The 20439-nt window shown below is 45.1% G+C and overlaps 1 protein-coding gene across 2 annotated transcripts in view; it reads right to left on the reverse strand.

The window, feature by feature from the left end:
- Positions 1-285: 285 nt before the first annotated feature.
- AQP1 (aquaporin 1 (Colton blood group)) overlaps positions 286-20439 on the reverse strand; it is a 36894-nt gene continuing 16740 nt past the window's right edge. For both annotated transcript variants that reach the window (XM_028749706.2, XM_028749707.2), the window contains 3 exons: positions 5026-5190; positions 3183-3263; positions 286-1732 (listed from right to left, as the gene is read on the reverse strand). In XM_028749706.2, the coding sequence (XP_028605539.1) occupies positions 1559-1732; positions 3183-3263; positions 5026-5190 (420 nt within the window). In that variant the 3' untranslated portion in view covers positions 286-1558. The remainder of the gene's footprint in view (positions 1733-3182; positions 3264-5025; positions 5191-20439) is intronic.

Consider the following 20439-nt stretch of genomic DNA (forward strand, 5'->3'; position numbering starts at 1 on the left):
TTTACGTTAAGTATCCCTCAAAGCAAGCTTTTGAACAATAAAAGAATTTGGAAGTTTTTCCTGATTTGAAATTTGTGAAAAATTGTGAAAATATTTGATTTATTCTTTAGACATGTATTCTCTGGCCCCATTCTGATGTTTTGGACTACAAATCCCATCATCTGCTGCCATGTTGATTGGAGTTGATGACTGATGTCATCCCAAAGCAGGTTGGTGGGGGATGGGAAGGGAAGCTGGTTTATAATATGGGTATGTACAGATACAGTTTACATACATGCAAAACTATAAGGTGTAAACATTTATTGGGAGTCGGTAGCGTTTTTACATGCGGCAGAATTAGTGGTGCGTCGTGAAGAGGAATGCGTGTTAACAGACATGAATAAACCTGGGCTGACGTTAATTACATACAATAATGTTTACTGGCACAGCCCACCGGGCGATTATCCTGCACAAACCTCATTGGGAATATAGGAGAGCTTTGAAAAACCAATTGCATTAACCCCCACTAATTTCATTGACATTGACTTGGGAATTTCCTGGTAGCTGGTATGCTAGCCTTTGATCTCCAGGGCAATCGGTGGGCCAGGTGACAAAAATTATACCTGGCCCCTGCCAACTTTCCGTCAAGGTGTGGCTTTGAAAATAAATAAATTGCCAACAGATGTCTACAAAGGGGAAGAGAAGTCCTTTCAAGTTGTAAGAAATAAGAGATATTCCATACTTTAGCCTTATGCCTCTCTTTTGGATTTTGTATGCAGCGACATGCATATAATATATAAACGCAGATTATTTGTAAGTAAGATTATGCACCTAAGTAACACCAGGGCTTTTTTTCAGCTGGGACTCACCAGAACTCAGGAGAGTGCCATTGCCATTATAAGAAAAGAAGGGAGGTGTTCATGGTGAGTTCCAGCACCTCTTTTTCTGGAAAAATAGCACTAAATAACACCAACTTCCTTCTGGAGCCTGTTCTTAAATGGGTCTGCATGGGATTTTTAGAAAACAACAAACCACTTCTGGTGCCTCAGACACTTTCTAGAGATAGGCACAATCTGCAGCATAAAAAAATTGGCCCTCCGTATTCAAAATCTTCTTACCAGGCACTTCCATTTACTTTTTTTTTTCATTTCTAGAATTTGGCAGGTGAAATCTCTTCAGATATCCCTTTCTGGCTGCCTGTAGGCTGTTCGTGTGGGCTTCATTGCAATATGCCCATCAAACTGCAGGAGAAGCCAGTCCCTTTGGATTAAGAAATCTAAACCTGGGCTTCCAGAATCACTACTTGCAAATCTTCTCCCTAGCTCTTTCACACATATATAGTACAAAATATAGTCATCTCCTTCCCACCCACCCCACCAATTTTGTTTTGTCTCACTGTGCAGCCACAGATCTAAAAGTCTGGAAAGAATAGGCACGAAATAAGAGAAGGAAAACTCTAATGACTTATAAAATTTTTGGGAAGAATTGCTTGTTGCTTTACAAAGAGTCTATAATACTGATAAAAATCTCCAGAGATTGGTTTTGTTTGTCTTCTTTTTCTTCCTGTCTCGGTTCCCCTCTATTTTGGTTTCATCTCCACCCTGGAGTCATCGGCATCGAGATCATATTCTTCCACCTGGCCACTGGTCCAGACCTTCATGCGATCGGTTACATCGCTGCTCCTAGGAGCCAGGATGAAGTCATAGATGAGGGCGGCGCTGGCCCCTCCAATCAGCGGGCCAACCCAGAAAATCTGAAATGCAAGGTCAACGGAAGACACATTTGACAGAGAAGTTCACAGAGAAACATTGCCATTTTGCAACCAGTTATTTCAGAGGCATAAGCAATTATCACATTTCCTAGGACCCTCATACCTACAGGACCGCCTCTCCCAGTATGCCCCATGGAGGACCTTAAGGTCCATAAATAGCAATACCCTAGAGGTCCCGGGCCCTAAGGAAGTCAGATTAGCCTCAACCAGAGCCAGGGCCTTTTCAACACTGGCTCCGGCCTGGTGGAACGCTCTGTCTCATGAGACCAGGGCCCTGTGGGATCTGATTTCTTTCCACAGGGCCTGTAAGACAGAGTTGTTCCGCCTGGCCTTTGGCTTGGAATCAATTTGATTCCTTCCCCCCCTTTCCTTTTTCCTTTCTCCTTCTGTGATGGAACTCCTATTTGGGGACTTCCCTGACTTTATTCTGGCCCATGTAGGACCAGTCTGGATAGTTAGCCTTGGTGAAGACTTGACGTTTTATCCCCCCAAAAGTTTTTGATTTGAGTTTCCACTGAAAGGAGGCTGCATTTTAATGGTTTAATGTTTTAATGTTGTATTTTAATCTTGTTTTTTGAGTTGTATTTCGATCAATTATTTTATATCAGGTGTTAGCTGCCCTGAGCCCGGTCTTGGATGGGGAGGGCGGGGTATAAATAAAAATTATTATTATTATTATTATTATTATTATTATTATTATTATTTCCACCCCCCGCCCAGTTCATCATTTCTTGGCAGTGAAGAGAAGTCCTCAAACTGTCTCCACCCAAGAGAAGATTTTTAGAGGAGAAGATGAATAGTGCTGTAGTCAATAGGTGGCGTAATGTGAGCAGGAACTAAAGTGATTTAGAACTGGTTGTATGCAGGTGATTAATTCTGGGTGACACCAGCAGGGAAAAGAAGCTAAGAAGATCTGATTAGTTTTAGTTTTGCCCATAGCTTGGTAACAGCACACTGCTAAGTTATTTGCTTCCCTTTTTAATCCAGTCTCTGTGTTGTTGTTGTTTTGTAATATTGCAAACGAACAAACAGGTGTGTCTAGTCCAACCCACCTCAAATGCAGAAATCACAGATAAATAATCCCTGAGAGATGGCCTTCTAACCTTTCCAAGGCTGTCCGTTCTACCGTCTAACAGCCAGAACGTTCTTCCTAATGTATAGCCAAAGTCTCCTTGTAATCTGAATCCACTGGTTCTGGTCTCACTCTCTGGAGAAGCAGAGAGCAAGTCTGCTCCACCTTCAGTGTGAAAGCCCTTCAGATATTTGAAGATGGCTATCATATCTCCTATATGGGCAACCCACGAAAAGCAGGCAGAAATGGCAACCGACAGTCGTAGCAGAACTCTCCTCTGCTTGCAGCACATACCACAAGTAGCATATACGGTACCTCTGCAAACGGGCACCCATTTCAGTGTTAAGACCTGAAACTTACCCAGTGATTGGTGAAGTTAGTGGTAATCAAAGCGGACCCGAAAGATCTTGCAGGGTTGATTCCACAACCAGTATAGTCGATCTAAGGTGAGTGAAGAGAGAGCGACAATCACAAGAAGGCAGGTTTTCTATCAGGTATTGGCAGTCTGTTGAGGGACCCTGTCTACCTCCCAAATGCAAACAGGTAGTTAATTCATATCCAGTTGCACGTTGAAACTACTTTTCCACATTTCCAGTGAAAAAGATCTCAGGAAGCATCCCTCGAAGAGAGCATCTGTCAGGCTTCGGGGAATCGACTTCCTCCCCCGTGGCCGTAAATGAGCAGATCAAACGAAAGGGACTTCTTACCAGTTAATTTCTTTAATAAACAAAGCGAAGGACAAAGGAAAGCATCTAACCAGAATGGCGGTGCTCCCAGTTAAGGTCACTCCTCCCTCCGTCCCTATTAATCTGCGTCACTTGTAATCTGAGTTTGTAGCCTCTGTGCTTTCTGTTCTGACACTTTCTGAGCTCTCCGGGAGTTTGGGGAAGGGGGGTGGATACTACCCAGAGACTGTGAATCTGTTAACTCTCTCTCTCTTCCAGTGTATCTTCTGCTAGCTGTTCCCCATCCAGTATTTCCCAGCTTCTGCCTCCTGAACTATGCCCCTCTGCAAACCACTTTTCCAAATCTATACTGTCCTGCTCCTGGGAAGATTCAGGATCAGGATCAGAAGGAAGGGGGTGGCTCCCACCATTCTTCCTCAGTGCAGCCCTCCTCAGCACGGTTCCTGACAGCATCCATTGCAGAGGCAGTATACCTCTCTACACCCAATTCTAGGAATCACAGGTGGGGAGAACACTGTTGTACTCAAGTCCTGCTTATCAACTTCCATGGGCATCTGACTGGCTGTTGTGAGAAGAGGATAGTGGTCTAAGTGGGCTCCTCTTATGTGTTTATGTTTGTCAGGACTTGGATATGGATCAGGAAGAGGTGGGCATCACAGTGTTCTTCAGGCCAATAGGTACCTTCTATGCCATTTTATAACTAAACCCAGAGCAGAAGAGTTGTGTGTAGGTGGCAGCACCCATGAGCAAAAGGCCATTCTGGGGAAAGAGACCTTTGGATCACCACCTCCATCCCTGCTGATCCTGGTTCTATATTCTTTACTGCATCCTTTTTTGAATATAGCTCAAGATGAAGCAGTGTCCTGCTTTGAAGAGCACCTTTCATTTGTTAAGTATGATTGTTTAACTGCACACTGAAGTGGAAAACAACTCTGTATAACTCTGTATTTTGTGCTGCTAAATAAACAGCATGGAAACTTCCACTGTAGCTGAACAAAGGAGAATCTAACAGGTAAATGATGAACTGTTGATGTATCTCTGCTACTCTCTCACGTGGTGTTTAACTTAGATCACACACGAGGGGTATTCAGTTGCGAATCTCCATTTTGTGTGAGTTAGTCTTGGTTCTCTCTCAAGCCACCAAAGAGGATGGTGTGCTAAATACCTCTCTTCAGGAGGAAAAAGGCTTGAATGCAGGCTGTGTGTGGAGAGACCTAGTTTTGTTTTCAGCTCTGTTTGAAGTAACTGAAGTCATCTATCCAAAGCACCTGGCAGCAGACTAAGCTGGCACAGAAGTCCCTGGCAACTTCCCCTATAGCAAGATGCAGTTCATTTCTAAAATCGTGTCTATATGCACAACTTAGCATATGCAGGCTCTATGCAAATGGGCAGCTTCTTCTGCCTGTGTGTGCTGTGTTATGCATTTGCTAATCCTCGGCAGTTCACAAGCAGATACCCTAATGTGCTTTGCAGTCCCGGAGACTGCAAAGCGTTCCCTGATTCAAGTTTATACTCACAGCAAGAAGATGCCCCAGGGCCACTGAGAGGCCAATGGCCAAGGGTGCCGATCCAGTGACGTCGGTCCTCCTCCTATCTGTCGTGGCAAGCACACAGAGCACCAACTGCAAGGTAGCAATGATCTCGATGCCAAGGCCTTGTCCTGGATTGATTCCATTTGCCAGCTGTGAAAGGGCAAAGCCAAGAGAAGGAGAAGTTATTTCTTACATGCTGAAGGAGGCAATATTCTACCTGCAAATCCTGTATCTGAGATGGAGAATTTCACACAAACAACAGTTCAGTATTAGGGTCTCCTCCACATAAGCATTTTGCCACTTGATGACTCAGAACCCAGAACTCCTCTGTGTGAGCAGGGCCAGTCCAAAGTTTAGGTGAAATATAATAGATCTTACGGACAATGGATATTATAGGTTAGAACCTAACAAGGAGAACCTGAAACAAACGAAAAAAGTTTCTGTGCAGGCTGTCCAAGCCAATATAATTAAATAAGTCTGCTACCAACATTTCCAAATTGTCTGTCCTTGACTGAAGAATCTATCAGCCACCCAACCATGGCTGTTTGTGTAGGAAATGCAAGGATATGCAAACAGAACTAGGCAGATAAACAGTGGACAGACTAAATTAAAATGATGTAATTTAAAACTAGCAGCACATCATTGTACCCTTATTTTAATGGCAGTCGCTAGAAACGTTAGTGTGCTTCTGAACCAATGACTGCATTTAGAAATCTGAAGAAGTACAGAATCCGAAGGACAGTCTGAGTTCGAAACTCAAGAAAGCATTCCTCTCAACTCCCTACTTAGGTTTCTCACTCTGTAGACCAGAACAACAATTAGGGATGGGGAAATCCGTTTTGGCTTCTATTGGTTTCTCATTTTCCCTCTCTTAATTTCAGTTTTCCACATTAGTTTGCTTTAAAGAGAGAGAGAAAACCCTCATGAAAATTCATCAGTATTTTACGGCGAATTTTTCCTACCGTGCACTTTTTTTTTGCGTGAGATACACATATATTTTTTTTGCAATACAACATCCCCTAATGCAATGCAATTTATGTATGCTGTTTTCACAGACAGGTGCACACTTCAGCTCAGTGTATGCACGTTTGTAAACCTTACTTGGCTGGAGGACTGCATTGCAAAATTCAGAGAAGCGTTTTACTTTGTGTGTTGCTTCCAGAACTGTGAATTAGGTAGGGTCACATTTAAATGAAAACCAAAACAAATTTCCCATCTCTACTTGCAACAAGTGGTGTGGATTGGCATGAGCCTACAGTTTGCACTGTCCAAAGAGGAAAGGTAACAGGTTCACAGTCCCAGTTGTTGAGAACAGCATCCTGATCAAAACAGAATTGGGTGATACAACATAGAAGCATGAACCCAGCCAACCAGATATGAATTGCTGCTGTTGTGGCTTGCACCAACATGTCCAAGTGGTACCTTTTCCTAGGGAATGTGTTAATTGGAGCTAGACATCTGCTCTCTGATGTAAAAGGTCATCTGTATCTGAGAGGATAAAAGTCAGCAGCAAACATCTAGCCTTCATTTTTTTACATCCCCAAAGGGAGCGAATGCCTTCAGTGTTCTGGATACACTAAAGCTATTTCTTGGAAATTTTCAGACTATGCAAACTTATATTCAATGCACTTTTCTAGATAAATGAGCCCCCACTTTGTTAGTACGTTAATGTCAATTTTCCCCGCATCTGAGGATAAACACCCTGCTTCTGGTACTCCTTAATTTACTTTGGGGATGATCTCAAAAACAACAAATCAACTTTGGAGAACGCGATGTGGCAAAGCTTGAGAATGCACAGCTGTGAATGTGTGCATTTCACTTCGAGAAGTGAGAACAGCAGATGTTCGCTGTGTTACGAAGCAATTCTACACATGCAGATTCTTGGAAACAGCAGCAGCCCTGTTCTCACGCACCCGGTGTGAAAAATGGCATTGTGTGAATCTGAGAAGCTGTATAGGAGCTTCCTAGGAGATTTGGAGGAGACACCGTAAAGTCCATTTTGTTCCCCTCTTTCTTCTCCAAATCTTCATGGCACAGCAAAGGCGACAACCAGTTACACAATAAGACAATAAGAAGTGGGAAACGGCTCAATATATTATTGAAACAAGCTGATAGCACAGTCTATCACTACGTCCAGGATTTTATTTTACAAAGCCATACATTACAACAACATGTTGAACTCATCTTGTGCCCAGTCTGGGATAGGAAAAGCACAGGAAATCATGCTCAGAAAAACTTGAAAGTAATCTGTTCTCCAAAATTTGAAGCGCAATTTCCTGGAGATAAGTATTTGCTGTGGCTTCAGAGAAGACTTTAATGCATGGCTTTTGGGTAGAATGCTTTGCCTTTCAACATTTGCTGGTTTCTTTCATGTTTTCGGATCCACTCATATCTAGAGCCATCATCGTCTCCCGCTGCCTCGCTAACGATATCCATACACGCGCTTAGCGGAGCCAACACATTTGGGGTGAAATAGCCATCATTTGCAGTCTGCTCACAGAAAGCTAGCCTCTCAGAGAAAACACTAAGGCAGAATCTCTCTCCTGAACATCTAGTTTTTGGTTGTTTTAATACGGAGAAGCACCCCGAAATGTCAGCCTCTAATATGGTATAGAACAGACCCAGGTTTACCACGTCATAGAAAACTAGGTCATAAAGTCCTGGACAGAGGATATTATCTCCTAATGAAAACTTTGAAATGGCACCCTTTATCTGTCTGTCTGTCTGTCTGTCTGTCTGTCTCCCAAAATGACTTACAAAAACGGTCTAAACATTAAAGTCAATTAGAACGGACAAAATCAATAAACACCTAAAACCCAATTTATACAGGTTCTACAGATCCTGCAGCCTGGTGCCCTTCAAATTAAGGACAAAGGGCCTGGATAAAAGGGATAGCTTTTAACCTGTCACCTAAAAATAGTTGAGGATGGTGTCAGGTGTGCCTCCCTGGAAGGAGAGCATTCCACAAGTGGGGAGCCACCACAGAAAAGGCCCGTTCTCATGTTGCCACTATCAGGACCTGCCGTGGAAGGGGCATATGGAGAAGAGCCTCAGTTGATCATCTCAGGGTCGCATTCAATTCATGTGGAGTGAGGTGGTGCTGGAGGTATTGGGGTCCTTAGCCACCTAAAGCTTTATAGATCAAAGCCAGGAGTTTGAATTCTGCTCAGAAACTAACCTGACCTTTGTGTTATGGTTGCATAAACAAGCTCTGGTGCATGTTGCTTCCATAACAGGAGAGCCACTTCCAGAATTTTAAGGAAGCGTGAGAGTAATGAAGAGAGAATGTTTCATATCCATTGCTATCTCGCTTACATAAAAAGAAAGAAACAGGAAATTGAACTGGATCAAGGTAAACCAGCCTACATTCTTTCCCAGCAGCTAGATATCCTCTGCCCCTGTCAGATTATCATTGTTATTTTTACAAAGGGTAGCAAATGGGACGGGGAAGATTGTTGAACACGGCAGGAAAAATGATGCTATTTGTTTGTTATGCAAGAGGATGCCATAGTGTGCAAAGCACGGTCCCTTACGATCAAAACAGCCTTTCATTAGGTAACAGGATATCTGCAATTAAATTCATTTTTGTATAAACTGGGATTGGCTGGTTCATCACACGCACACAACTGATGGAGAAAACACTATGAAAATCTGCATCAAGAATCTATAACAGAAAGCCCACCCCGGCAATAATTTCAATTGCATGCAAAATATGGCCACGGTGCATTAAAAACTTTGAGTGTACCCATAAAACTTCAGTAAACCAGAATGCAAAAGGTCGCAAAAGGAAATGTTTGGACAGGGTTATTAAACGTCTATAAAACTGAGTTCTAGCAGATGTTAAAATCTCCCTCGGCGTGCAAAGCTAGCACGCCATGGAGAAGCCTCTTCTTCTTCCTTTGATGGGTTGCATGTGCAGGAAGGATTTAAGGAGGGACAAGGCTGGCCTAAGACATTTTGGCGTCCGAGGTGGGCCCTAAAATGGCATCCCCACCCTTCCTCACCAGGGAAGAAGGGGTCATGGAAGATCTACATCAGGAACAGGGGCAGGGGAGAAGGTTTGACACCGGGATCTGCTGTCCTATTGGATCCTGTTGCCTGAAGCAGCCACCTCACCTTGCCTTATGGCTCTGGCCTTACGAATTTGCAATTCCCACATGCAAATCAGTGGTCAAACCACCCCACTAGGACAGTACTACCAACCTTACTGTATGCTTGTGAAACATGGACCACTTATGAACGCCCTCTCCAACTCCTCAAAAGATTCCATCAATGGTGTCTCCAAAATTTTTTACACATCACTTGGGAAGACAGGCGAACTAATATCAGTGTACTAAAAGAAGCAAAGATCACCAGTGTCGAAGCAATGGTTCTTCAACATCAACTACTCTATTCCGAACTTAAAAATGGAAAGCGTAGTGCTGGTGGTCAACAAAAAAGGTTTCAAGACTGTCTCAAGGCAAATCTTAAAAAATGTAGTATAAACACCAACAATTGGGAAACACTGCCTGCGAGCTCTCCAGTTGGAGAACAGCCTTTACCAAAGGTGTCATGAGCTTTGAAGACACTCGAACTCAGGACACAAGGGAGAAACATGCTAAGAGGAAGGCATGCTTGGCAAATCCACACCGTGATCAACTCCTGCCCAGAAACCAATGTCCCCACTGTGGAAGGATGCGTGGTTCCAGAATTGGCCTCCACAGTCACTTATGGACTCACTGTTAAAACAGTGTTTATGGAAGACAATTTTACTTGGCTATGAATGATCACCAAAGAAAGAAGAAGGGGAAAGAAGAAGAGGAACAGGGTCATTTGGGCACCATGAATTCCATACCAGCGGTTGGCCCTTTCTTACATACCATTTTGCGAGGACCAATCATCAGAATCAAGGAATTGAACATTTCATGGCCTGTACCACTCCAGGCTTGAGGTGGGTGGGACTGGGTGACAGTCCGCATGGAATCTATTGCTCTGTTTCTGAAGTTGAGCTGTGATTCCCACATTGCAGGGGGCAATCTGGAGTAGATAACCCTTTGGGTCCCTCCCAAACCTGCAATTCTATGATTCTACAAACGCCACAGTTTCTGCAGCAGAAACAGGAGACTCAAGCAAACTCTAAAGTTTGCAGAAGTTCAAAATACCTTTGGGAGGGGAACTGGGGGAGGGGTGTCTAAAAACAGCCTAATGAGAACGGAGCATGTTCAGGACATACTGAGTGCTGATCGTTTAGGGACAGGGGTGGAGAAGAGTATCTTGAACTGGAGACCTCCCACAATGCATCACAGCAGGTGCCCCCTTGTTTTGCCCCTAGGGAAATTTTGAGATGCGTTTTGACATTCTTCCAAACCCAGAACTAGCGACATTTCTAATTGGGGTTCTGTAAAGCTTGGAAGGACTTCTCTATTTCAACAACTGATGTTCCTAACTGGATTCCCCAGTAGAGCCCAGTTCATGCAATCGGCAAGAGCAGGTGATAGAACTGTCTATCCAAGTTTGCACCACTTCTGGAACGGGTGGGACTTCTTTGCATATGCCCCGCAGAGGACCTTAAAGTCCACAAATAACAACACTTTGGAGGTCCCGAGCTGCAAGGTGGTTAGATTGGTCTCAGCTAGGGCCTTATCAGCACTGGCCCCGACTTGGTGGAACGCTCTGCCACAAGAGACTAGGGCCCTGCGGGACTTGACATCTTTCCGCAGGGCCTGCAAGACAGAGCTGTTCCACCTGGCCTTTGGTTTGGACTCAATCTGACCCTTATGTTTCCCTCCCCTTATGGTTTTGATCTATGGGCTATTAGTAAAATGAGGCTGCATTTTAAATTGCATTTTAACCTGTATTTTAAATTGGGGTTTTTTCCTATTATGTTTTTACTGTGATTTTACTGGTGTTAGCCGCCCTGAGCCCGGCTCTGGCTGGGGAGGGTGGGGTATAAATAAAATGTATTATTATTATTATTATTATTATTATTATTATTATTATTATTATTATTATCTAGCACCTAGCATGTCCGGGAATTAAATTCCACCAAGCTGGAATTAAGATTGCCGGAAGAAATATCAACAACCTCAGATATGCAGATGACACAACCTTGATGGCAGAAAGTGAGGAGGAATTAAAGAACCTTTTAATGAGGGTGAAAGAGGAGAGCGCAAAATATGGTCTGAAGCTCAACATCAAAAAAACGAAGATCATGGCCACTGGTCCCATCACCTCCTGGCAAATAGAAGGGGAAGAAATGGAGGCAGTGAGAGATTTTACTTTCTTGGGCTCCATGATCACTGCAGATGGTGACAGCAGCCACGAAATTAAAAGACGCCTTCTTCTTGGGAGAAGGGCAATGACAGGCCTAGACAGCATCTTGAGAAGTAGAGACGTCACCTTGCCAACAAAGGTCCGTATAGTTAAAGCCATGGTTTTCCCAGTAGTGATGTATGGAAGTGAGAGCTGGACCATCAAGAAGGCTGATCGCCGAAGAATTGATGCTTTTGAATTATGGTGCTGGAGAAGACTCTTGAGAGTCCCATGGACTGCAAGAAGATCAAATGCATCCATTCTTAAGGAAATCAGCCCAGAGTGCTCACTGGAAGGACAGATCGTGAAGCTGAGGCTCCAGTACTTTGGCCACCTCATGAGAAGAGAAGACTCCCTGGAGAAGACACTGATGCTGGGAAAGATGGAGGGCACAAGGAGAAGGGGGCGACAGAGGACGAGATGGTTGGATAGTGTTTTCGAGGTTACCAGCATGAGTCTGACCAAACTGCGGGAAGTAGTGGAGGACAGAGGTGCCTGGCGTGCTCTGGTCCATGGGGTCACGAAGAGTCGGACACGACTAAACGACTAAACAACAACAACAACAACAAGCATGTCCGGGGTGGGGTTTCTTCGGGGGGGGGGGGGGCAAGCAAGCAGCCCCTCACTTTCAGCCTAAGGTGGTCCAGTCCTTGTCAGAAGAGAGAGCATGGCTCATTCCTCAGCCAACCTCAACTAACAACAAACCGGCAGATCCCCCATAACTCTAGAGCAGTGTTTCCCAACCTTGGGCCTCCAGCTGTTTTTGGACTACAACTCCCATCATCCCTAGCTAGCAAGACCAGTGGTCAGGGATGATGGGAATTGTAGTTCAAAAACAGCTGGAGGCCCAAGGTTGGGAAACACTGCTCTAGAGCATGGCAAGAAACCAGGAATCATTTTTGTGTGTCTTAGTTGCAGGTGGGGGTAACAGACTGTAAAGAGAAGAATTATGGTCCCTTTTAGCTTCAAGGTATATAAAAAGAAGAGTATTATGAGCCCAGCAGACAGACAGTAACTATCTGTATTTCTTTGGGTCTCTCATTCATGGTTGCCAGCGCAGAACCATTCCGTTTGTTGAGTTGTCTCATTTAGAGGATGCCATTGTCTCATCCCTGTGGGAATGCTTTTCATGGAGGGAGGCTAAAGACAGCTGGGAATAAATCAGAAAGGCTTTGGACATGGCAAACTAAAGGGTGTGAGCCGGTAGGTTTCGCGAGAGAGTTTTCAATAGGATGGGTTACAACAAATAAACCATAGTTTAGAAGTTTACAATGGAAAAACACAACCACAAACGGAAAAGTGTTCAAGAACCAACTGAACTGCATCTCAGGAGAACAATGCAAGGAGTTTGATTCTCGAGAGAAGCTGTAAGACGAAGGAAACTTAAAGTGGTCCATGAATTTTGTGGGCTAGCAGTTCCAGCTCGACCCTCCTTAAATTTTCTCTGCAAGGCAGATGTTACACTGACAACTCGCCCTGCACAAACACAGGAAACAGCAGCAAAGTTTACCGCAAGCGGTTCATTGTTTATATCATGGGTAGGCAAACTAAGGCCCGGGGGCCAGATCCAGCCCAATCGCCTTCTAAATCCAGCCCGCAGACGGTCAGCGTGTTTTTACATGAGTAGAATGTATCCTTTTATTTAAAATGCATCTCTGGGTTATTTGTGGGGAATAGGAATTTGTTCATTTCTTTCCCCTGAAATATAGTCCGGCCCCCCACAAGGTCTGAGGGACAGTGGACCGGCCCCCTCCTGAAAACGTTTGCTGACCCCTGGTTTATATGTACCAAGAGGTGATGCACCATCTGTGTGGCAAGCTGAGTTGGGGATCATTATGGATCCCAGAATGCTATTGGGGAAAGCGAATGTGTTGCACGGGGTTTTGCCTCGACTGCATTAATAGCTGGATCATGGAACAAGCTTCTGTCAAGAACAGGGCCCTGCGTGGCTCTCATTGGAGAGGATGTTCAAACCACTTGCAGCCACCCTGGAGGGGGTCATGCAAATGAAGTCGTTTGCAATGACTTCAGATCGTTGTGAGCAAGTTTAGCCCTCTGCCCAAAAGGATCCAATTGACGTCTCCCAAATAAACAAATGGTTGCCATGGGCAACGCTATGTTGGGGAAATAGAGGAGGAGGGAGGGAAGGAAGAAACACAAGAAGAGTCTTGCTGTAATGGGCTGAAAAGAGATTGAGTCAACCATCTTTAGGACCATAAGAAAACTGCCTTAAACTGGTTCAAGCCATTTGTCTATCTAGCTCAGGGACACGGGTGGCACCATGGTCTAAACCACCGAGCCTCTTGGGCTTGCCGATCAGAAGGTCGGCAGTTCAAATCCCCACAACGGTGGGGTGAGCTCCTGTTGCTCTGTCCCAGCTTCTGCCAACTCAGCAGTTCGAAAGCACGCCAGCACGAGTAGATAAATAGGTACCACTGCAGCAGGAAGGTAAATGGAGTTTCCGTGCGCTCTGGTTTCCGTCACGGTGTCCCGTTGAGCCAGAAGCGGTTTAGTCCTGCTGGTCACATGACCTGGAAAAGCTGTCTGTGGACAAATGCCGGCTCCCTCAGCCTGAAAGCAGAGATGAGCGCTGCACCCCATAGTCAAAGTTGACTGGGCTTAACCATCCAGGGGTCCTTTTACCTTGTCTATCTAGCTCACTATTGTCTATGCAAACAAGCAACAGCTTTCTCCCCAGGGTTTTAGAGAAGTGCTGGAGATTGAAACTGAGATCTCATGCATGCAAGGCAGAGATGCTCCACCAGTGCCAGAGCGTGTCCTCGTGGCGCCCAGGGTGTTCGTGCACCAGCATGCCAGTGGGGTGGGGTACAGGGGGCGATATGAGGAGGGGGCAGTGGGGCAAGCACTCGCCCTTTCAATCTGTCCAGATCAGACAGAATCAGTCCAGATCACGCTGCTTTGCGAGGCTGAGATGTGGTGTTGGATTTGCAAGGCAGTGTCGGGCTGGCATGTGGAGCAAAATGCTTCCTTGAAGAAATTTCACCTGGGGCAATGCCCTCCCCCCTTGCTTCATCCATGCTTATATTACCGTATTTTTCACTCTATAAGATGCACCAGACCACAAGATGCACCTTTGCTCTATAGGACGCACCAGACCACAAGACACACCTAGTTTTTGGAGGAGGAAAACAAGAAAAAAAAATACTCTGAATCTCAGAAGCCAGAACAGCAAGAGGGATAGCTACGCAGTGAAAGTAGCAATCCCTCTTGCTGTTCTGGCTTCTGAGATAGCTGCACAGCGTGCATTCGCTCCATAAGACGCACACACATTTCCCCTTACTTTTTAGGAGGGAAAAAATGAGTCTTATAGAGCAAAAAATACGGTAAGTATTTCTATTGACCTAGGCTGAATCTCCTGCCAGTGTGTGTGTGTGTTTGGGTGACCCAAAGTTTTACTATTATGAAAGAGGGGAAAGGGGGAAAGTAGTAGCTGATGAAGCTGGAAGCCGAAGAGTTTTGCCACAGGGAGAAATAAATTAAAACTCCGCTGATCTCAGCAAGATAGGTACAGATGCAACTACTAAAATAGGCACTTACTCAGAAAGCGATTTGAGAACAGCAAAGGGGGAATATGAACCGCTCTCCACCCCCAACTTTTCCTTTTTTGAAACAGAACCACAATGGATTGCGACCAAACCAATGTTAGGAGAATAAATGTCATCACCAAGGACACGGGTGTGGCAAGCGAAGAAACGAAGGGGAATGTATCCAGGGAACCTGCAGATGGAGAAGCCCCATCAATCAGGCTGAACACCCTTGTTTGTCCCAAATTTGCCATGGCACCCTAAGTGACCACAACTGTGTGTGTCATCCAAACGATGGATTTCAGCTTGCTGCATAAACAATCTTCCTAACATAGCAACGCTTGCCGGGGTTTCCTGTGGATCTGTGCTGCATTCAAGTCGCTACATCAGTGGCTCATGCTTATCAACAAGGGGGTTTGTCCATTCTTCTGTTTGCCCTGCTGTTTGCCCTGGGGAAACCCACAGCTCAGTGCCGAACCAGAACAAACAGCAATCAGGTTTTCCGCGAATTGCTGTTTGTTCCGATTTAGCGCTAAAGAGTGAGTTCTCTGGGGGAAAGTGGTGAGGCAAAGGTAAAACACTCAGCCCTGTGCTTTCATACCCTCCAACATTTCTCCAATGAAAATAGGGGTGTCCTATTCAATAATAATAACGTTGATGATAATAATAATAATAATAATACAGTGGTACTTCAGGTTAAGTACTTAATTCGTTCCAGAGGTCCATATTTAACCTGAAACTGTTCTTAACCTGAAGCACCACTTTAGCTAATGGGGCCTCCTGCTGCTGCCACGCCGCTGGAGCACGATTTCTGTTCTCATCCTGAAGCAAAGTTCTTAACCCAAGGTACTATTTCTGGGTTAGCGGAATCTGTAACCTGAAGCGTATGTAACCTGAAGCGTATGTAACCCGAGGTACCACTGTAATAATCTTTATACCCCATCCATCTGACTGGGTTGCCTCAGCCATGCTGGGCGGCTTCCAACATATATAAAAACATAATTAAACATTCAAAAGCTTCCCTATGCAGGCCTGCCTTCAGATGTCTTCTAAAGGTTGTCTAGTTACACATGTCCTTGGCTCAGGGGTTGCATAACTCCATATAGGCCAATATTTCTCCGATGAAAATAGGGATGTCCTAAGGAAAAGCCAGACATTCCTGGATCAAGTGAGAAACCAGGGCAGCTTCTGTAAATCTGGGACTGTCCCTGGAAAATAGGGACACTTGGAGGGTCTGTGTTTTCTAGGCACGGTCCAATTGTGGCCTTAGCCTGCTTTTCCCCACCCCACCCCAAACAACAACAAAATCCCTCATACTATTAGCGTTTCCTAATAGCTGAAGGAGTTTCCCAAGCCTGTCAGGGCATCCTCAGGGCTGCAAATACGCACCATACATTGACATAGCTGTCAACTGTCCCTTATTTGGCGGGAAAGTCCCTTATCCCAGCACTGTGTCCCGCTGCTGTCCCTTATTGATGATGTCCCTTAAATTTCCCAGGTTTCAAAGGAAGCAGCTCCTCTCCCTCCCTCCCTGCCGGCCAGGGAGGAGGGAGGCTCCAACTGTGTTACTTGGCTGTGTTGCTCACCCAATAAGGAGTCTAAGAATGATTGGGGGGTAGAGCTTGCATGCCTTGTGCCAATCAAATCGGCCGCGTTGCCTGGGGAATCGCCTTTGCTCAGCGCTTCCCAGCGGAGAGGTGGCTGTGGTTTTCCTTGCTGCATCCCCTTTGCCGGGTTGCTGCGCTGTGGGAACCACCGCTTGAGGCTTCGTTTGGCTGCTGGCTGGGCTTTCTGCCTTTGGCTCGGAGGGGCTCAGAAGTTGAACATACCCGTGCTTGGAAAATCCCTTATTTTGGCTGCTGATCCCTTATTTTCGAGGCTGCTGGTCCCTTATTTTCAAATCTGTAAGTTGACAGCTATGTACATTTAAAGCACATGACTTCCCACAAAGAATCCTGGGAACTGTAGTTTTTTTAAGAGAGCTGGGATTGTTGCAAACTACACTTCCCAGGCCTCTCCCCCATGTGTTTTAAATGGGCTTTAAGTGTTGGGTGTGCACTTTTCCCTACCTCTTGGCACCTCCCGCTGCAACCTTTTCTCACAAAAGCATTTGAAGTGGGGTGGAAGGGTGGGAGACCCAACCCTAAGAGCCCAGTTGGAAGAGAGACTTAGCTGGAAGAGGAAACAAGTAGCTTTACTCCATTAACCGTGTTTGCCAGCTCCTAGGCATCTCAAGGAGCCAAGCCTTTTAAGTGTTGACACATTCCCCGACTTTTAGCTGCTGGCCGAGAACCAGACGCTTTTGCCACTCAGTTCGTTGAGATCTGGATCGAGACATTTTTTTAAAATGCAGTCATTCCAGTAGTAATCCTGCCTTGATATCAAACACTTAGGGAAACACTTAGGGACGGATCCGTTCACCTTTCCCTTGGCCTCTCCATCATCCCTGGCCCAGATTGCTAAGTTAAAGCCCTTCCGCTGGCACTTTCAAAGGCTTCCTCTCCTGTTTCGGTCTGGAAGGCAAAGTTTCGTTTGGCAAGCAAGAGTCTCAAGAAGTTTGTCCAGTCCTCCATCACCATCCCTGACAAATCTTTAGCCTGGATCCCAGCTGGGCAAGGTTACCTGTTTGGTAGGAGAAAGGTGCTCCTGATCTGTTTAGAATTATAGAATTGTAGCATTGGAAGGGACCCCAACGGCCATCTAGTCCAGCCCCCTGCAATGCAGGAATCTCAGCTAAAGCATCCATGACAGATGGCCACCCAACCTCTGCTTAAATACCTCCAAGGAATGACAGTCCCTCCTAAAGGTAAAAAAGGTAAAGGACCCCTGGACGGTTAAGTCCACTCAAAGGCGACTATGGGGTTGTTGTACTCATCTTGCCTTCAGGTCGAGGGAGCCAGAGTTTGTCCACAGACAGCTTTCTGGGTAGCCAGAATGACTAAAAAGCTTCTAGCACAATGGAATATCATGATGGAAAACAGAGCTCACGGAAATGCCATTTACCTTCCCGCTACAGCGGTACTTATTTAGCTACTTGCACTGGTGTGCTTTCGAACTGCTAGGTTGGCAGGAGCTGGGACAGAGCAACGGGAGCTCACCCCATCGCGGGGATTCAAACCGCCGACCTTCTGATCACCATGTGTGACTCTGGGTCATCTCTCTGCGGTAGCTTATCTTTAAGTTTTAAGTGTCTATACGCTTATCGCATTTATAAATTTTAAATTTATTGTTGTACATTGTTTTAAATGTTTGTTTTCCTTTTGGGGTTGCACCCCCAAGTGTGTTTCATAAGCTGGTCTCCGGCCGTAATAAATTATCTATCTATCAGGGCGTTGTCACCATGACATAGAGAATTGAACAGAATGGAAGGTAGGAGGTAGGGGCACCAAATTTTGACCTTGCACAGGGTGTTGCTGGAATTTGAATGTCCAAAGACTGCCCTTGCCCTCTCTCTGGGATCCTTTAGCTGTGATTCCTTCACAGACCCACTGGGTTCCTTTCAACTCTTCTACAATTCCATGATTCTACAACCTTAAAGACAGTTTCCCTTCCTAAAACCCAGCCCTCTTTATCTCCAGCTCCAAGGAAACCCTGAAGCAATCACCTTGAAATGAATTTTGTGTTTTAATTAATACACAGGTGGGACGTGCAACAAAGTGTTGCAGTGTGGAATGGTCCTTTTTGGGGATTCTGGCCCCTCCATTCTGTCCCCTTTCCTCCCACTTTTCCATCCTTGCACCCCAACTTTCAAACAACTTTGCCACAGCCACTAAGCAATCACTTCTCCTTTGGCTGTTGGGGGTTTCTTCCTTCCTCTCTATTTTAGGGTTTATATTCTTCTATTCTTTCTTTCTTTTCTCTTGTTAGCTTTTGCAAACCTTGGGGTTCCACTGAGCCTGTTGGCACCTGTCATTTGTATGTGGGCGGTTCTGTTCCTGTTCCTAACCAACAGCACCCACCACCTGAGCATCACAAATAAAAGGGAATTGCTTCACTTTCTTTTTAGGAAACCAAAAACTTTCTCCAGACCATCAAGAAACTGATAACTGATACCATCAATCACAATTTTAAAAAAAATGTCAAAAGCAACAGCTACATCTGTGCTTGGGCATAAAAAGCAAACAACAACAACCAAAAGTAATAATAATAAAAACCCATTGACTTGCAATTATCATGAAGAAAGTGCTCATAACTCAGTAGGCTGTGAGTAGGCTGTGCATATAACATATAAAGAAAGTCCCAGGATTAGGAAGGAATAAGATAGTATATAGGGATGCGGGTGGTGCTGTGGTCTAAACCACAGAGCCTAGGGCTTGCAGATTGGAAGGTTGGCAGTTCAAATCCCCATGACGGGGTGAGCTCCCGTTGCTTGGTCCCTGTTCCTGCCAACCTAGCAGTTTGAAAACACGTCAAAGTGCAAGTAGATAAATAGGTACCGCTCTGGCGGGAAGGTAAACGGCGTTTCCTTGAACTGCTCTGGTTCACCAGAAGCTGCCTAGTCATGCTGGCCACATGACCCGGAAAAACTGTCTGCGGACAAATGTCGGCTCCCTTGGCCAGTAAAGCAAGATGAGCACCGCAACCCCAGAGTCGTCCGCAACTGGACTTAACAGTCAGTGGTCCCTTTACCTTTACCTTTTCAAGAAATTATATGGAATAAGATTGGGATGTGAGGATAAAATACATAGTAAGAATTTTAAAGTGTGTCCCATAATGGAAGATGGAGAGAAAGTAGAGTCCCAGGACGCAAGCAAATGAGGAGTGCAAAAGTTACCTCCTTGGGTGGTGATACTTGTCTTTATGTAGCACCACCAACATGCAAGCCCTTTGCAGAGTAAATGAGAAAAAGTCTCTGCCCCTAGGATCCTACAATCAAATATTTAGCACAGAGGAAGCAACAGATGCAGAGAAGAAAATCAGAGGCTGGGCTGCAGAGGGGGAGAATTTATATATTTGTTTGTTTCCTTGCATTTACATTCCACCTTTTCTTCCAAAGGTGCATACATGGTTCTTCCTCCTCATTTTTAATTCTTACAACAACCCTATGAGGTTGGTCTGGCTGAGAGGCAGTGACTGACCCAAGCATCACAACCAAGTGGGGATTTGAACCCTTGCCTCCCAGGTCTTAGTCCGACTCTCTAACCACTACACCACCACTGCCTCTCATGCGTGGTTATTTCAGCTAAATGCCCTTAGGTTTGGTTACAAGTACGGATGCTTCAGGGATTTGATCCTTGCTGAGTCCGTTCTGAGTGATATGATCAGCACCTCCCAGACTCCGAACAGAGACTCTTCCAGCCTTTGGTTCTCCAGACTTCTACATCAGATGGTGATTATTCTTTTTGAAAGTCGTCTTGAGAATTCACCAACAAATCTTTCCTAATATACACACTTTTTTCTATGCAATTTCATCTGAGATACACGCTTCTACAAACCAACTCCCCCTAATATACTGTATTCTTCGCTCTATAAGATGCACCAGACCACAAGACGCACCTAGTTTTTGGAGGAGGAAAACAAGAAAAAAAAATATTCTGAATCTCAGAAGCCAGAACAGCAAGAG

The sequence above is a fragment of the Podarcis muralis genome, chromosome 12 (assembly GCF_964188315.1).
Source record: "Podarcis muralis chromosome 12, rPodMur119.hap1.1, whole genome shotgun sequence".
Lineage (NCBI taxonomy): Eukaryota > Metazoa > Chordata > Lepidosauria > Squamata > Lacertidae > Podarcis > Podarcis muralis.